The 19,329-nt window shown below is 36.1% G+C and overlaps 1 protein-coding gene across 1 annotated transcript; it reads left to right on the plus strand.

Moving 5' to 3' along the window:
- The first annotated feature begins 6,221 nt into the window (after positions 1-6,221).
- LOC134841508 (leukocyte surface antigen CD53-like) lies at positions 6,222-11,902 on the plus strand. The gene is made up of 3 exons (XM_063857536.1): positions 6,222-7,344; positions 9,994-10,181; positions 11,273-11,902. Exons 1-3 carry the CDS (start codon positions 7,167-7,169, stop codon positions 11,669-11,671), a joined length of 765 nt encoding a protein of 254 aa, XP_063713606.1. The 5' UTR covers positions 6,222-7,166; the 3' UTR covers positions 11,672-11,902.
- The last annotated feature ends 7,427 nt before the right edge of the window (positions 11,903-19,329 follow it).

The raw sequence follows: 19,329 nt of genomic DNA on the forward strand, positions 1-19,329 counted from the left end.
ATGAGTTTCTTAGTTTTAATATTGAGGAGAACCGTATAAATAACTGATTATACCTGGTGAGTGACATTAAATTAATTTTAACGGGTGCGTAGCCATGCCACGTCCCAACTTTTTAATCAGCAAGAGCGAAATGAAGTTTTATGGCAAGATGACGTAAGTAGTCAGAAAAGAAATTTTATCTAGGACACTCCTCATGGTGCAAATTTTGTGAAAATGTTGAAAGGCAGTGGGATGTAGCATGATGCCATTTGTGACACGTAGTGAGTTGAGGTGGAGTAAATAAATTTCATTTTCTAATGCGATTTATAAGGTTGATTATAGAGAACTGGAACACTACTTGACGATAACCCGGTGTTATGCGATAAATAGGGACATTGATGGGGACTGTCTGGGGAGTATGTTTCATTCTGCCAGACTGGCACAGCGCAACCTTCCAGCGAAACACGAAAGAACGATAAAAGGCTTTGACGACAAAAAAGTGCTGCAAAGGAGGGTAGAAATATTCTAGAAGTTTCAATTTTCAAAATTTCTATTATCGAATGGATATTTCTCAGAAATACAAAAAACAGCCATTTTGACTAAAAAGAGTGAAAAAGTCTGAACAACAGCGAATATAGTGGAAAAAAGTCGCACGTCAACACAGAAAAACGAAGCCTTTTATCGTGACGATCACGCACGATAAGACTCTTAGGAGAAGACGATAGTGGGAAAGGAGGCTTCAGTGGGGAAGGAATATTGAACAGAACCCTCCCGTGCCACGAATTGAGAGTAACTTTTTACTTAGCCCTAATCAGACTAGAAAATCAACTGGCAAGGTCGAGACGGTGAAAAACGAGTAGAATTAAGGTAACTGACGCCTGCAATTCGTTAATATGTACTTTTTCTACGCTCCGTCGCTGTGTAGTATTTGGGCGAGTGTTACACCAATAGATCAGTTTTTTCGTTTTTCCTTCCTTCGGCCTAGAAGGTTTCTGCTCGTATTATATCGACTTAACGGCCTTAGTTTAACTCGTCTGATGAACAAAAAAAGATTGTTGTGTTAATCTGTTCAGGGGGGACTTGAAGTTTTTTTATGAAATCATTTTTTGTTCGGCTCAAATTGTGTCTTCTTAGATTTTGTCGGCTTTATTGTGTCTTCATGATTTGGCCTTGATACACCATATGCTGGCCATGAGGATAACGAAGCAGAAGAACAGCCAATCCACAGAACCATCCGAAGGAAATCCATCGAGCAATTGGTTGTGACAAGGCACCTGTCTAGCTCACAGTAATGGAAAGGAAGGACATGTGTGCAACTCAGGACACTGCTTGATTACGCTGAGCGAGCAGCATCGACAATTGGCACAATTGTTTGGAAGGTTGAGCATGTCGGATAGGAGTGGGATGGAGTTGATCGCGGACTGTCATGGAGTGACGGAAGTAAACTTGATCACTGCCTTGGGATTTTGCAGCATGACGAGCTCGATAGCATCACTGGAACGACTAGAGCGTGCCCATGGGCTAGTGACGTCCCTCAGTGTGGAAGTATTTCCTGGAGCGATACAGACAGAGCAAAAGATTGGAGGCTGGCGAGAGGCTCTGGAAAATGAAATGAACTTGAAGGATAGTGAGGCCTATCATAGACCTACTGGCTCGAAATATCTGGTGGGTTCAAGCTCTGCGCCATATTGTAATAGCAGTTATCCTACGCACATGGTGGTGATGGATGCGAGGTCGCAGCAGGTATTGGTCGACCAACTCTTCTCTGTGCCAAAGTGCGTGAGGTTGGCCAGAATGTCGCAAAGGTCATATGAGTTTCTTAGTTTTAATATTGAGGAGAACCGCATAAATAACTGATTATACCTGGTGAGTGACGTTAAATTAGTTTTAACGGGTGCGAGGCCATGCCACGTCCCAACTTTTTAATCAGCAAGAGCGAAATGAAGTTTTATGGCAAGATGACGTAAGTAGTCAGAAAAGAAATTTTATCTAGGACACTCCTCATGGTGCAAATTTTGTGAAAATGTTGAAAGGCAGTAGGATGTAGTGTAATGCCATTTGTGACACGTAGTGAGTTGAGGTGGAGTAAATAAATTTCATTTTCTAATGCGATTTATAAGGTTGATTAATGAGAACTGGAACACTACTTGACGATAACCCGGTGTTATGCGATCAATAGGGACATTGATGGGGACTGTCCGGGGAGTATGTGCCATTCTGCCAGACTAGCACAGCGCAACCTTCCAGCGAAACACGAAAGAACGATAAAAGGCTTTAACGACAAAAAAGTGCTGCGAAGGAGGGTAGAAGTATTCTAGAAGTTTCAATTTTCAAAATTTCGATTATCGATTGGATATTTCTCAGAAATACAAAAAACAGCCATTTTGACTAAAAAGAGTGAAAAAGTCTGAACAACAGCGAATAAAGTGGAAAACAGTCGCACGTCAACGCAGAAAAACGAAGCCTTTTATCGTGACGATCACGCACGATAAGACCCTCAGTGGGGAAGGAATATTGAACAGAACCCTCCCGTGCCACGAATTCAGAGTAATAACGACGTTATTACAAGGAGAACACGGAAGCGGAGGCTTGGTTGCCAGAGACTGATATAAGGTGAAACACTGTAAAAAACTAACTTTTTAGCTACTCTGATGCCATAAACGTTTGAAATAATACCGGTATTATCTGATATTTTAGAATATGAGTAGCTAGAAAGAGGAAAGGGTCAATCCATCTCCAATGGATTTATTATAGAACTGTTAACAAAAACATAACAAAATAGGGTGTTCGAGCCGTGTTTTTAATAGCAATCACGTAGTCTGAGGATCCGAGACTCAGTTATGTGGTTGTGTTCGCATGTAAACGAAAGCTGATCAAAAGTCGTTTGACTGATGGCTTATAATAGTAACTTTTTACTTAGCCCTAAACAGACCAGAAAATCAACTGGCTAGGTCGAAACGGTGAAAAACGAGTAGAATTAGGGTAAATGACGCCTGCAAGTCGTTAATAGGCATTTTTTCTACGCTCCGTCGCTGTGTAGTATTTGGGCGAGTGTTACACCAATAGATCAGTTTTTTCGTTTTTCCTTCCTTCGGCCTAGAAGGTTTCTGCTCGTATTATATCGACTTAGCGGCCTTAGTTTAAGTCGTCTGAAGAACAAAAAAAAGATTGTTGTGTTAATCTGTTCAGGGGGGGACTTGAAGTTTTTTTATGAAATCATTTTTTGTTCGGCTCAAATTGTGTCTGCTTAGATATTGTCGGCTTTATAACCGCTTAGTTACACTTGTGATCAGCTTAGTGTATTATTACGAAACCTCTTTTTTCCAATCTAACTCGCAAATAAAGTTGCTCCTTAAAGTGTTCACTTATTTGGAAATTTCTCTTTAGCATAGAAAATTGCATATCATCTGTTCTTTGTTTTATTTGTGGCTAGTGTTTGGCAGCTAGTAAGTGTCCGTGGCTGATTGGTTAGTGTGTGAGTTTCCTAATTTCTAGTCGCAGGTTCGAGTCTCAGAGGCAACAGAATTTTTACTAATTCGAGCCTTATTTCTAATTTTTATTATTGCTCTTTATAGAGCTGCATTTTGTGGTGTTCTCACAAGGTTGTGTTGGCATAGTTTTCAATTGATTAAAAAGCCAAAATAGACATAATTTTAGTTAAAATTTCTGGGCCCAAATTTTGTATAATTAATTACAGTATATTACTCCGCTGAAATTCTTCTTCGTCTTTCTTCATCCTCTTCTTCGTCTTTCTTCGAAACAAATTTTTCTTCGTCTTTCTTGTCTAAAATTAATCCATTTTAAAAAACCCACTTAAACTTCTACTGTTTTTGGTTTTGCTCGGATTGTTCAAATTAGCTTTATTTAGTTTTATTGGAACAGTAGAACAAAATCTACCACTTTGTTGTAGCATAGCTCGTGAAAAATTAAAAAAAAAACTTGGTTTTAAAAAAACTATATTTTACAACTGTGTAATTTGTTTTTCGGTGGTCAGTTAGCGTTCATTTCTCCTACTCGGCTTTTTTGGAAGGAAGTTTTAAAGACAAATATATCTCTTTTTCCGTCGCTTAGTTCTTCTACAGGAGGCTAGAAACAATCTAGAAGTTTCAATTTTCAAAACTTCGATTATCGAACGGAAATTTCTCACAAATACAAAAGACAGCCATTTTGACTAAAAAGAGTGAAAAGTCTGAACAACAGCGAGTATAGTGGAAAACAGTCGCACGTCAACACAGAAAAACGAAGCCTTTTATCGTGACGATCACGCACGATAAGACTCATTTATGATTTATGAAATCATTTTTTGTTCGGCTCAAATTGTGTCTGCTTAGATATTGTCGGCTTTATAACCGCTTAGTTACACTTGTGATCAGCTTAGTGTATTATTACGAAACCTCTTTTTTCTAATCTAACTCGCAAATAAAGTTGCTCCTTAAAGTGTTCACTTATTTGGAAATTTCTCTTTAGCATAGAAAATTGCATATCATCTGTTCTTTGTTTTATTTGTGGCTAGTGTTTGGCAGCTAGTAAGTGTCCGTGGCTGATTGGTTAGTGTGTGAGTTTTTGGAAGGAAGTTTTAAAGACAAATATATCTCTTTTTCCGTCGCTTAGTTCTTCTACAGGAGGCTAGAAACATTCTAGAAGTTTCAATTTTCAAAACTTCGATTATCGAACGGAAATTTCTCACAAATACAAAAGACAGCCATTTTGACTAAAAAGAGTGAAAAGTCTGAACAACAGCGAGTATAATGGAAAACAGTCGCACGTCAACACAGAAAAACGAAGCCTTTTATCGTGACGATCACGCACGATAAGACTCTTAGGAGAAGACGATAGTGGGAAAGGAGGCTTCAGTGGGGAAGGAATATTGAACAGAACCCTCCCGTGCCACGAATTGAGAGTATTTACGACTTTATTACAAGGAGAAAACGGAAGCGGAGGCTTGGTCCCCCAGAGACTGATATATGGTGAAACACTGTAAAAAACTAACTTTTTAGCTACTCTGATGCCATAAACGTTTGAAATAACACCGGTATTATCTGATATTTTAGAATATGAGTAGCTAGAAAGAGGAAAGGGTCAATCCATCTCCAATGGATTTAATATAGAACTGTCAACAAAAACATAACAAAATAGGGTGTTCGAGCCGTGTTTTTAATAGCAATCACGTAGTCTGAGGATCCGAGACTCAGCTATGTGGTTTTGTTCGAATGTAAACGAAAGCTGATCAAAAGTCTTTTGACTGATGGCTTAAAATAGTAACTTTTTACTTAGCCCTAATCAGACTAGAAAATCAACTGGCAAGGTCGAGACGGTGAAAAACGAGTAGAATTAAGGTAACTGACGCCTGCAAGTCGTTAATATGTACTTTTTCTACGCTCCGTCGCTGTGTAGTATTTGGGCGAGTGTTACACCAATAGATCAGTTTTTTCGTTTTTCCTTCCTTCGGCCTAGAAGGTTTCTGCTCGTATTATATCGACTTAACGGCCTGAGTTTAACTCGTCTGATGAACAAAAAAAGATTGTTGTGTTAATCTGTTCAGGGGGGACTTGAAGTTTTTTTTATGAAATCATTTTTTGTTCGGCTCAAATTGTGTCTGCTTAGATATTGTCGGCTTTATAACCGCTTAGGTACACTTGCGATCAGCTTAGTGTATTATTACGAAACCTCTTTTTTCTAATCTAACTCGCAAATAAAGTTGCTCATTAAAGTGTTCACTTTTTTGGAAATTTCTCTGTAGCATAGAAAATTGCATATCATCTGTTCTTTGTTTTAGTTGTGGCTAGTGTTTGGCAGCTAGTAAGTGTCCGTGGTTGAGTGGTTAGTGTGTGAGTTTCCTAATCTCTAGTCGCAGGTTCGAGTCTCAGAGGCAGCAGAATTTCTATTAATTCGAGCCTTATTTCTAATTTTTATTATTGCTCTTTATAGAGCTGCATTTTGTGGTGTTCTCGCAAGGTTGTGTTGGCATAGTTTTCAATTGATTAAAAAGCCAAAATAGACATAATTTTAGTTAAAACTTCTGGGCCCAAATTTTGTATAATTAATTACAGTATATTACTCCGCTGAAATTCTTCTTCGTCTTTCTTCATCCTCTTCTTCGTCTTTCTTCGAAGCAAATTTTTCTTCGTCTTTTTTGTCTAAAGTTAATCCATTTTAAAAAACCCACTTAAACTTCAATTGTTTTTGGTTTTGCCCGGATTGTTCAAATTAGCATTTATTTAGTCTTATTGGAACAGTACAACAAAATCTACCACTTTGTTGTAGCATAGCGTGTGAAAAATAAAAAGAAAACTTGGTTTTAAAAAAACTATTTTTTACAACTGTGTAATTTGTTTTTCGGTGGTCAGTTAGCGTTCATTTCCCCTACTCGGCTTTTTTTGGAAGGAAGTTTTAAAGACAAATATATCTCTTTTTCCGTCGCTTAGTTCGCTATATTTGTGTTGCTTTTCAATATATTTTTGTTGTTATGCAAGTGGCGCAAAGCTTCGCTTCGCCTGTGTTGAAATTTTTTATGTGAAGAACAGGTCGTAAGAATATCTCCTACATAAGATGCTAATTCCTTATATAGTAGAGAAGCAAAAAAGATTTAGTAGTGGTTTAAAAAAACTTCGATAACACCAGAGCACCCAAGCCTCGGATGTTTTTGGATTCTGCTAGCAGAAGCCGCACCGTAACAGAATCTTTGCTGCTAAAAATAACTATAGAGTGTAGTTGCAGGAAATTTTTTTTGCAGGAACTCTCCAATGATAAGAGCAGGTTTTTAAACAAATCTTTAGAAAAACCAGCGAATGTGAAGCCTCATTTAGCTGTTTGTTTGTTCTAAGGGACATTGCTAGACCTCGCCCTCTTTCTTTTTGAACATATCGCCCTCTTTCGTACTGAACATCTTAAAAGTTTGGTGATGAAAATTTAACGAATATGTTAAAATAAGTAGGTCAGCTCAAAAGACACCAATAAATGCTTCAAAGGGCCGTACGCTATTTGAATGTTCCATTTTCAAACATGCTACTAATAGTTTAATTTCGGAGTGTTGCGATTATTCCAACTATTTCCGCTCAACATTTGCTGATCAAATATCCATATCGCTCTTTAATTGAGCTTGACATTTCAATACTGTTCATCGTGAGAGAAGTTTGTTTCTTAGTTGAGAACGATTTGATTTGTAAAGTAATAGCTTTGTGCTTAAAATGGACTGCTTGTTGGCAATCACGAAGATTTTTTTCTTCATTTTCACCCTTGCTCTGTGGGTGGTGGGAGTTGCTGCCTTCGGACTCTCTGTGTACGTACTGGTGAAGTATGACTACCTGTATGACACTGCGGATACATACACAATGTCCTACGTCTCCATCACAATCCTCATTGGCTGTAAGTACCTGCTGACCACAACAACGACTCACAAACACACAACTCCTACCACACCAACTGACTCAGCCCCTCATTTCATTTTAACCACTGATTTTATCACCTTGAAGCGATTAAAGTATATTTCAAGTGATTTGAAAGGACCACACATCATGGTAATCCTTCATGATCGAAGGATTGAATGTGCGAAAATGTTGTAAGCTAATCAGAATTCATTTTTCTTAAGTTCGAACTAAATAATCAATGAAATCACTGTTTGGGCAGTTTCAAGGGCATTGATTGGTTGAGAATTTCGCGCCATCGGTCCTTCGCGCTTGAGAATAGCCACTTCCCACATTTGTAAAGGTTTTTGAATGGCTCATTATAAAAGGCGCGACAACATTTCTAAACGAGTAATAATTTTGCTGCGATCCGTCATTGTGAAGCAAATAGGAAAAGTTACTTTTTTGCATAAATTATTATTTTTTCTAGTTTAATATATACGTCGGCTAGACTCATCTGTATAGAACTGTTTATTACATTTAAAGCAACATCGTTTGCTGCATCGAGTTTGCTGCATCGAATTGACATGACAGCTTATTTGTTGCACCTTTACAGCATATTGATAACATGTTCTTTGACATTCGAATAGTTATAAGTTTACAAAGTTGATGTTTTTTTCTAATTCATCAAGTGAACCGAAAAAAGCTATTTGTTTCAAACAACATAACAATAATAAAAGCTCGATTTCAGAAATTTTCTAACTCAATAGATCTTGCAATTTTTTGAAATGCATATTTTTAACATAATATGGCTTTATGATTTGCAGTTTATTACATGCAAAATTGTATCTTTTTGTATTTGCTGCATCGAATTGTCAATTTATTAGCATATGTAGCTGGGCTAATGGTGGCTAGTTTTTGGGTATTTTAAGCATCCGTGGCTGAATGGTTAGTTATGTGAGACTCAAATTTGCTAGATCGCAGATTTTTACTAATTCGAGGTTTTGCTAAGCCTCGAGTTTTTGCAAATTCGAGGCTTATTTCTACTTTTCTTATGTCACGTTTCGGAATATAGACTTTAGGTTAAATCAGAATATATACATTTTCCATGTTTACATTTAGTTTAACAAAATCTTTGGATCATAACACCTCGGAGACGAAAATCTGTGGTCCGAATCCGGTTAAGACCTGTTTTTTTTTGAAAATGGAAAATTTTCCGCGTGACAATGGGACTTTTGTCCGTCTACTTTCAACTGCTACAGTAACCGCTGCGCTGAGATGCTCAATTTTTTGAAATTTCAAATGAAAGTACCTAGTCGTACTTTTTTTCGGATTCGCTTTCGTCCTTATTTCCGTCGGATTATTTTCCTTTTTTTTCAAATGCAGTTTTTATGACTTGATGCGCTTTTTAACAGCCTTCTTGTCAAAGAATGATTTTTGTTTTAATTTGAAATGTGTATACTACAATTGAAAGCTGTTTTGTAATTTGGAAAGTTCTGATCATGAATAATTTCATTCATTTTTATTTTTTTTTAATCCATCAAACATCTTACATTGCACTCTTTCGACAGCAAAATATTTTCGTAGAGTTCGGTTGGGTTTAGGGGGGCGGAACCGTACAAGCTTTGAGTTTCAAAACTTAATAGCTTAAAAATTTTCATGACAACCGTCTTTTTTCGGGCTAGCGGGGCTCGCCTTCAATAACGGGTTCCATCCTGTTTTCTTCAAAATGAAAAAGGGAATGTGTTGAGGATCGAAAGAGTATTTATTTTTAAAGTAATGAACGTACTGAAGACTCGCTGATAAGTCTTGCTGATTTTTTTTTTCAGAAAAAGGTCTTAAAATATTGATGCTCTTCGGTATATGTGCTTTTTTTGAGTTCAATTGAATTGCATCTGCTGAAAGTGACATAAATAGCCCTGTTCAAATACGAACGCGCAAATGGCGCAAAAAACATGAACCTTTTCTAGTTTCGAAAGTGGAATTTAACTTTTAGATTTCCAGCGGAATAAAAACTTTACCTGTTGATCCAGTTCTCTCAACTTATGTTTATGTTATCAAAAAAGCGCCATTATTAATCGTTCTAGAAATTCAAAGAGCTTAAGCGGCATCTATTTTTTTCTTTGAAATTCGAAAGTTGAGATTTTGTCAACAAAGTCAGCGTTTTTTTAAATGTTTACTTGCGTTTATTACTTAATTTCAATCTTTGATTGGCTATGTTTAATTTTCCCAGCGGAATGAAAACGTTAGGAGTGTTCTCTAATTGGGCTAGTTTTTTTTTAAAAAAAAGTCAATTTTTTTTTCGCTACCTGAGCTCATTGAAATTTTGTCGCCTGTTTGTTTTTTCGAAAGTTTTTTTTAAAGAAAGTCAAATATTTTTTTCCCTGTTTTATTTGAGTTCATTTATTTCCCACCTTTTCGTTGGCTGTGTTTTGAAATATTGCGCTCTGACTCTGCATTCTGAAACTTATTGCTGTCTTTTGAAAATTGTGTAATTGTTTGCTGCTTATATCGGAAAATTTTCTACGCTGTAATTCTGGCTCGTATTTTTGTATTGCTAGTGTATCCGCTTCGCCTCTACAAAGTTTAGGTAAAGACTTGTTAAAAGGCAGTCGGAACATTCAGGGCTGGGCCTCTGGTCCGATCAAATCTGTCATTTATTTTGTTGCAGCTGCTCTTCTGGTGATTCTGGGATTCCTGGGTTGCTGTGGAACTTGGAGAAAGAGCAAGTGCATGCTGTACCTGTTCGCAGTCTTCCTCGGCATCATACTGATCGCTGAACTGGCTCTATGTTTTTATGCTGTGATTGAGCGAGCAGACATTGACGACACGGTCACCAAGGGACTCGAAAAGACCCAGGTTAGTTGGCTTTTTTCTGGGACAAATACGTAATTTAAAATAAACGATTGGTTAAATACGAGTTTTGCTAATAATTAAAATAGTATTTAGTGTAATTAAAATAGTATTTAGTTATAGGTCAACTATTACGCCTTCTTGTAAATATTCAATTTGAGGCATAGATCGATAAATCATTACTACTGTCTAAATCAAAAGCTCCTTAGTTTTACTTGCGAGAGCACGTGTAATTGAAATCGGGGACTAGACTTGTTTCTCGCTAACAAATTTTCTTAAAAAATAAGGCTGCTGCGTGTACTTTCAAGTGTAGCAGTTACTTTCAACTGCTGCAATTACTGCTGAGCTAAAACGCTCAATTTCTTGAAAATTTTTAGATAAAAGTACTTTGTAGTTCATCGTAGGTACTTAATAATTTTTAAAATAAACTTGAAAAAAAAAGTTTTTTTTTCGGATTCGTAGCTTTCGTCTAATTTCCGTCAGATCTTTTTCCTTTTTTTCCAAAGCAATTTTTATGACTTGATACCCTTTCAGCAGCCTTATTTACAAAGAATGGTTACTATTATAATCTAAAATGTTTATACTATAATTGGAAGTTGTTCTGTAGTTCGTAAAACTCTGATCTTGAATTATGTTTTTTTTTTCATCAAATTTTTTTCTTTTTTTTCGGTGTAGGTCATTTCGGCTCAGTCATCATATTTTGCACCGTTTCGACGGTAAAATATATTTTTTATGATTTTGTTGGATTCAGGGGGCGTAACGGGGTTCGCCCCAATAAAGGGGTCTATCCTGTTTTTTTTTAAATGGTTGGATTTCAAACTAAGTGCCAACTAAGATTTCCGTCTCGTTTTCTCTTTAATATCTTGTATTGCGACGTTTTTATTGTATCGCAAGTGTTGCAAAGCACTGCTTCGTCTCTGTTGACTCCTACCTTAAAAACTTTACATCTTACAAAAAAATCTACTGTCTAAATTCCCATAACGAATGACTAAGGTTCTTGATTAAGTTCTTGATAATGTTTTGGTGTAGATAAATGTCTGCGTTTTACTCTTGTCGAATTTCAGAAAAATATCGTCGTTGTTTTTTTTGTTCAATAGAAACAATATCTGACGGACGAGAACACGTTCAAAGCGTGGGACACGATGCAGAGTGAGCTTAAGTGCTGTGGAGTGGAACAGGGGCCCTCTGATTGGAATGATATTCTAGGAAACCGGACAGTTCCCTACTCGTGCTGCGCGAGTAGCGTGTGCAAAGCGACAAAATACCCCTGTGACGGTAGTTCGGACATGAAGGACAAGCCTGATTGTGCAGCGCCAGTCGGAGGCGTCGGCGCTTACTCGGACGGATGTGGAACCAAACTGACAGATACTCTTAAAGACAACTTCGCCATCATCGCTGCCTGTGGACTTGTGTTCGCATTCCTGCAGCTCCTCGGAGTGGTCTCGGCTGTACAGATTGGAGGATCTGTCTACAAGGCACCGAATCAGTATGCCTAAATCGAAGCAGAAACGCATTTGTGGTTTCAATGGGCGACAAATCACTGGACGGGTTTCATATAGATTAAATGACTGAATCGATCATTTTTTTGTCATAGCTATTTTTGTCTATCTATTCTCACTAGCTATTTATTTACTATATAAAAGCGAAAAGATTAATACCCAAATTTTTTGCCTCCTCCCGGTTATGAATATTGTTCCTATATTAATAATTTAAGTGTTCAAAAACTGCTGATGATTTTATATTTCAGTATGACAATGAGCAATTTTTGAACATTAGTCCATCAAAAGCTGACAATTAATAAGAAAAAGTATGAAAATGGACTTTTTCTTTGAAATGAGAGCAACATTGTGAGTTTCATGCCAGAAATTTTTTTGAACTTTCTCGTTCATATCTGCACTCTGTATAGGTTTGAGAAGTGCTGTATAAAAGTATTGTATCGTCTTTAGGGACTATTGAATCATTGCAATTCTCAAGCGAGCTTTTGGTTGTAGTGTTATTAAGATCAGCTTTTTTTCAACCAGAGTCGCACATTTTAGTGCAACTTTTTTGCACATTTTATCGCATACGTAAACGAAGCAGATGGATATAGCTAAATCTGCTTTATTAATGCACAATTTTTGCTGCTGGATATCTAAGAAATTAGTATGCTTGATTGTCGTGTAAGTCACCATGTTGACTAGGTTAAGAGAGGAAAATGTCGTTGGAAAGGTCTGTCTTCGATGTTTTTAATTTGTATTTGATTTAGTTGGCGGCATATTAAATCTTGCATTTTCATTTTTTACCATGTTTTTTGCTTAAATTTGCGAAATACAGATTTCTATCTGGGTGATAATTGAACGGTTCCGAGACTTGAAAGGTTTAAAAGTGATGGTAATTTGTTTCAACTTTTGCATTCTAAGCCAAATTCCAGTTCGGAACATGAGTAAGCGATTGCTGTGTTAGTATCACAGAGTTGTTGCAACATGGTACTAGACTTTTTTCCCGTCAAGTGTTCAAGATTTCGCACATGTTTGGTTTGCTTCATTACACTTGCGAAGCATTACCTAAGTCGCAAATATTGGTGCCTTTTTAGGGCACCTTTACAGCTTTTTAATAGCATGTGCTTTGATATTCGAATAGTATCACTTAGTATAGTAAAAAGTTAGTGTAGTATAGTTAGAAGAGTAATTTATCATTGTTCAAATGAACCCAAAAAGTGATTAGTTTCAAACAACAACAATAATGTAAACTCGATTTCAGAAAATTTTCTAACTCAGATCTCGCAATTTTTTCAATTGCATATTTTATACATAATATGGGGTTATGCTTTTCGATTTGTTACATGCAAAATTAGTGTGGATGCCTTCAGTTTGTTATATTCCAAATTATTACTTGGAAATTGAGTCTATTTGTATTTGGTTCCACTTTTGCTGAATGGCATTGGCAATTTATTAGCATATGTAGCTGCCCTATGCTTGACCAGTATTTGTCGTTGTTAAGCTTGCGTGGCTGAGTGGATAGTGTGTGAGACTCAAAATCTCTTGATTGCAGTAGGTCGCAGATTCGAATCCTACATGTAGCCGAATTTTAGCCAAGTCGAGGCTTATTTCTACTTTTTATTTCACTTGATAGAGCAGCTGCTTTTTGGTCGTGTTCTCGCACTGATTGAGTTTTCTCGCATTGATTGAGGCGACAAAGGTCGGTGTTTCGAATCCGGCCTGGATCTGTTTTTTTTTTCAAACTAGAAGTGTTCTACTTTTTCGGACTATTGTTTGTCTTTATATTTTTGTCGGCTTAGTTTCCGTAGCGCGAACTGTTTTTAAGTTCCTGAATGTATTTCTAAAGCCCCATTAGTTAAGTTAAATGAGAAGCAAATTTTTAGCGGAATTTCAGTTATGCGTTTTTTTGAATTTTTTTGAAATAAAAAATATCGAAAATTTTTTAAAAAATTTTTTGCTCCGTCAATTCTTGTGCACGAAGTTTTTGCATATGCGAAGATTGTGCTCGCGATGAGTAGCAAGCACTATCAATTCGGAACACAGACTGGTTCTCGTAAAACACTTGCCCAACAAAATCTTTGAATCATTTTCTCAAATCTGAACTTTCGCCAACCAATAGACATTTGTTGAGCATGTTTGCATTTCAATTACCCGTACTTTTCAATGTGTTTTTTACTGGTTTTTTAATACAATTATTCAATTGTCATAACAGTTTTTAAAAGTGAACTTTATTCAAGACAAAATTGAGAAGTTTTGGTTGCGCTTTCGTCTCAATTTCTGGCTGCTAGTTTGTCATGCTATGTTTGAGTGCTATGTTTGTTCTGCTTTGCCTCTGTGTGGTAACTAGTTCCAAATACATTTTTATTGAGTCACAAGATAAAGCTGAATATATAATTATGTAGGTTGTAGTCGGAAATGCCTCTATTTTTAAGTGTCGAGGAATGTGGATTAGACACTCATTAAGACTTTTCAGTCATTAATGAACGTTGTGAGTCCATGCATCAATGATTTAAATAAAATTTTTTTTCTTGATTGACTTAAAATTTGCTCGCGCTCTATGAGCTCAGATTAGAAAAAGGCTGAAAAAATAGCGTGAATTATCTCTTCACTCTTCCTTTTTGTTGTAGGGTCTTTACTGATCTGAATTATCTGCAAAAATGGCAATTAATTTGGTTTCACTAGATAGTTTTATCATTGCGCTTGCAATTAGCAAGCGTTATCAAATCGGAATATAGACTTTTTTGGGTTAACAACTAGTGTAACAAAATCACTTGAAAAACTTCTTTCATCTGCACTTCATTCACGTACTGTTATGCTCAAGGTAAACCAGGCATAATTGTAACAACTACGCATTAACTAGTTCCTCAGGGGGGACTTTTTGAAGTTTTTTAGCTAAATTAGTTTTTTTCGGCTCAGCTGGTGTCTGCTCAAAGATTTTCGGCCTTGTTTCCGCTTCGTAAGTTTTATTCAGATGCTAATTTGAATTTCAAATGAGTTGCTAGACACTTTTGCCTAAAGTTTTTGTTTGATAATTCAGATAGTATGAAATTGTTTTATCCTTTTTTGTAAAACAACTTTTTCTCAAAAACTTCTACCGTTTTTTAAAGAAGGGGTATTCATAGAAAGATAGTCAGTTTTGTGTGCATGTATACTCACTGGTTTCTTCTTGTTTCATCCCTTTGTCTACAGCCTCCAAAAAATTATTTGGGCGAATATTTGACCGACTTTTTTTATTTTTTTTTTATTTTCTCAAAAACTAACCTAACAAAAGTCAGATTTTGATTTCAATGAATACAACGGACTCAAAATGCTCCCCTCCATGATACGCCCATATTTTTTCTACACATGAAATTTTGTACCTGGGAATAGTCAAGTTTTTGATTTTTTGACCGCTTTTATGAACTTTTTACACTTGCGGTCAGCGTAGTTTATTACTACGAACCTTCTTTTTTTAAAAGCTAACTCGTAAATAAAAGCTTTATTGAAAGCAAAAAGTGTTACTTATTTGTTAACACTGATGCTATAATCTAGATTTAGCATTGTAAATTTTATTGCATCTGTTCTCTGCTCCATTTGTGGCTAGTGTTTGACATATTTAAATAATTCGAGGATTATTTGTACTTGTTCTTATTGATTGCACTTCAAAGATGAATTTTAATTTTCAGAGTTCCCAGTGGAATAGAAAATTTATCAGCTGAGCCAGTTTTCAGTTTGATCCAGTTTTTTTAAACAAAAAGTGACAATCAGAAATAGATCGTTTCCAAGGAAATACAATTCTAACACTCCGCTCTGCTTTTTCGAGTTGGTTGTATGTTTACCAATTGGTTTGCTGAAATTTATTTTTTCATTCCGGAAAATTGTTTCCAAATATATTGGAAAAGTTTTAGTTTTTCTCAAAATATTTAACTGATTTTCAAAAAAGGGGTATGATTTGAAAGACTGTCTAGTCTTTTATTTGCCTGTATACTCCCCTAGAGTCTCTTTTTACTCAACCCCTCTGTCTATAGCCTTCGAAAAGTCTGTGGGGGAATATTTGAACTCTATGTGTATTTTTTTCGTTTTCTCGAAAACTATCCCTCTCAAACTACCTGAGTTTTTGGTTTCAATGAATGGAACGGTTTTGAAAAGCTCCCTGATCGAGAGGGTATGCCCATTTTTTCAACACCAAAAATAATGGCCCTCTGAATTATCCAATTTTTGACCGTTTTGGGAATCTTTTTCACGAAAACAAACCTCTCAAATATGATTTTGTGGGTTCAATGAAGATAACGCGTATTGGGGAAGCTCCCCTGCATTAGCGGCACTTTACAAAGTTTTAAACATAAAAATTTATCGCCATCGGAAAAGTCAAATTTTTGATTTGACTGTTTTTGAAACTTTTCGAATATTCTCGAAAACTACCGTGGCATATCTGAGATTTTAGGTTTTATTTAAAGAACGCGTTGTGGGAAGCTCATTTGCTTATGCGAACATTCCCAAATTTTTCTGACATCGAATTAATGATTTTGATCGTTTTTCTGTAGTTTCTGACTTTTCTCGTGAACTACCCTTCCAAATCTGAGACTTAGGGCTCAATCTAAGCTACAGGTTGAGTGAATCACTTCTGCTTAAGCGGCTTCGTTCGATTTTTTTATGATTCTAAGAAATGCCAAATTTTTGATTTGTTGACCTTTTTTTGATTTTTCACGCTTACTATCCTGTCAAATCTATCATAAGTCTAATCGAAACAACAAGTTTTTGAAAGCCTACCTTTTCGATTGGCTATGCCCAGTTTGTTTAAGAAAAAAATTGTGGCCTTCAAACAAGTCGAAGTTTTCAAATTTTGACAGTTTTTATGGAAACTTATTGACTTAACGCGAAAACTACCGTGGCTATTCTCAGGTTGTTTTCAATTTTGAAACCCGGCTCGGGAACGTTCTCTGCTTAAGCGGGCAGAATCTGCTTTCTGCAGAAAACACTTTTGGATTTTGGAAATCCTTTCGACCGTTTTCAGAACTTTTGATCGTTTGTTACAAAATTTTTCTTAAAATTTACACCATCAAATCTGAGATAAAAAGTTCAATTGAAAAAGTATCTATTGTCGTAAACAATTGGTTTGTCTAATTTTTTGAAAACAAAATTTGCACGAAGAGACAATGAAACATGAAAAAATCCAACTTAAATTTACTTTTGTAGTTTTTTTTCTAGTTCTTATCACAAAGTTTGTGAACTTAGATATTTTTTTTGAAACAAAAAAAACGTAAAAGTATTTTTTGCACGGGCAGAACAGTATTTCTGTACGGTAACATAATGGGTTTTTTCAAGGTAGAAAACTCAATTGTTTTCTATCAAAGGGTTTTTTGTACAAATTGCGTTCGCAAATTTGGATTATAAATGTTTTAGTTTTTGGTTTGCTTAAATCTCTTTGCTGATCTTGTTGTTGTGACCACTCTCATGGAAAAGGACAAACTGTTGCCTTGGGTTTTACTGATTCCAAGTACCTCGAGTAGGGCGCGTTGGGGTTTGAGTAAAATATGAGAGTAGGTTGATGACATCTGGATTCGGTAAAAGTTCTATTAGTGTCGTGAAAACCGGTCAGAATCATCATCATCGTAATCGACTGTAGTTTAGGGTGATATGTTTGACCGATTAGATGAGGCTGGCAGCACACGGCATTATCTAGTTGGAGCTCTGGAATACGGTCTTGGGAATCTGTTTGGGTAAGGCCACGTTGCTTGATGTCCTTGTTCACACAATCCAAACCTATCATGGTATCCGACGTCTTTTAATGGATGGGATTGACATACTACTGGACGTGTAAATGCGTAAAGTAAACGGAGCACGCTAACCATTACCATGTGATGAGAGGGCCTGTAGGACGACGATAGCTAGAAGTAGACTAAGAACGGAGATCTGGTGTACGCCGTACAACATGCTTAGTTTGCAAAAAACAATTAACGTCTTAATTCCGTTTTATTGGAGTCGTCTAATTTGCTTGTTTTCTAATTTCCTAAGCCCCGTTTCTTATTCCTACGGCTCTTTCGGCAAAATCTTGATAAATTGATTTCAAAACATATTACTTTTCATCATTTTATGAGTCTTTTACAAAAGGCAGATTGTTCTGACAGATGTCCATGAAAAACAATTAACCTGTTTCTAGGTGTCTAGCGTATTTACACAAGCAAAGCTTGTGTGATAGTATGAGCTCTCTTTTTTTTCAACCTAAGTCGCAAATATTAGTGTTCATTTTGAAAGTGTTCATTTTGATCAATAACCAGCTATTAAGTTTAGCCAATGCTACAGATATTAACATAGACTACATTACAAATAGCCTTTTAGCTTCAAGATATTATGGATATATAGTAAAGAGGTAGGGAAGGAGACCCGCAACAAAATAAGAGGGTTCGAACATGGACAGGGTTGGATGTTTTCAGTGAATTTTTTTCGTATACTAGTTAAAATGTGTCCGCTCTATAAATTGAGGCATGTTAGTTGGATTTTTTTTTCAAATTGACAGGCGTTGATAATGCGTCAGAATTGGCTTGCGTCACTTAGCAATTGTGTAGGCTCATAATTGGCGTGCGTCACTTAAGAAATTTTGTGGACTCGATGTTTTACTCATTCAGCTTTTCCCACTAGCGATCGTCCGTCTATTTGTTTTTGTCGGCTCAATTCCCGTAGCCCAATTTTTCCAAGCTGCTATAAACCTCTTCTTGATACCGGTAGTTCGATTCAACTCGAGACCTGTTTTTTTGCGAATTGAAAATGTTCATTCATATTTGTATCGCAGGTGGCGCGAAGCTCAGCTTCGCCTGTGTGGATTTTGAATGTTTTTTTTTCGGAACATCTTACGTGGGTGTTTCAGCGATTTGTTCCTTGACCTTATAATGTAGTTTTTGATATATAAATGCTAACGTTTTTCCGTAATATGATATAAATACCTGTCTCTTCCTTCTTTACTATTTATGCTGCATTTTTCGTTGCATTTATACCTAGAAATTTGAAAAACGGCTGTAAGAGCAATGGTTTTAAATCAAGTTTATCAAGCTGGTAGCAAAAGGTTCAGACTTGAATTGATCAGTCAATACTATCAATACGTATTCTTTTTGAAAATGGTCTTATCTTTTGCTAAGGTGAACTCCATTTTCACTGCTCCATTTCCATGTTTTTGTTAATCTACTGAAAATCTGATACAGCCTTTAATAATGACTTTTTATGTTTCTCTTAAGTTTAATTTTTTTGGTATATTGGACACTAGAGTTGATTGATCCGTTTTGAACAAAAAACCGCATGCAGTTTTTTACTGTTCGAATAGTTTAAGAAACATAAAACTTAACCTGTTCTTTACTCTTACGAAAAATGAAATCATTTGCATTGAAAAATGGTGAAATCGTTAATGAAAACAAAATCCACTATTATTTTGAAAATTCGATTTGATATAATGGATATTTGGTTGCTGTGTCAGTACTCTTCAGTAGTTTTTGTAGCATTATTGATTTTACAGTTTTTCTCGGAAAGTTTCAATAGTCGGTCTACTATCTGCCTTCATCAGTTTTTTTGCCTCAGTTTTCGCATCATGAAAATTTTGCAAATTGAAGTTTTTATTACTGAAACTGAGGGTCAATTTAATTTTCTTGTTATTTGTAATTTTATTAAGTTCGTTTTGTATAGATTCCGGTTTTATTTTTTTTTCTGAA

Source organism: Symsagittifera roscoffensis, chromosome 3, assembly GCF_963678635.1.
Source record: "Symsagittifera roscoffensis chromosome 3, txSymRosc1.1, whole genome shotgun sequence".
Taxonomy (NCBI): Eukaryota; Metazoa; Xenacoelomorpha; order Acoela; family Convolutidae; genus Symsagittifera; species Symsagittifera roscoffensis.

Excerpts from the sequence above, each read along its gene's own strand:
- LOC134841508 (XM_063857536.1), top strand. The coding sequence starts at position 7,167 with ATGGACTGCTTGTTGGCAATCACGAAGATTTTTTTCTTCATTTTCACC. Across the intron at positions 7,345-9,993 it reads CATCACAATCCTCATTGGCT|CTGCTCTTCTGGTGATTCTG; the intron begins GTAAGTACCTGC and ends ATTTTGTTGCAG. Across the intron at positions 10,182-11,272 it reads AGGGACTCGAAAAGACCCAG|AAACAATATCTGACGGACGA; the intron begins GTTAGTTGGCTT and ends TTTGTTCAATAG.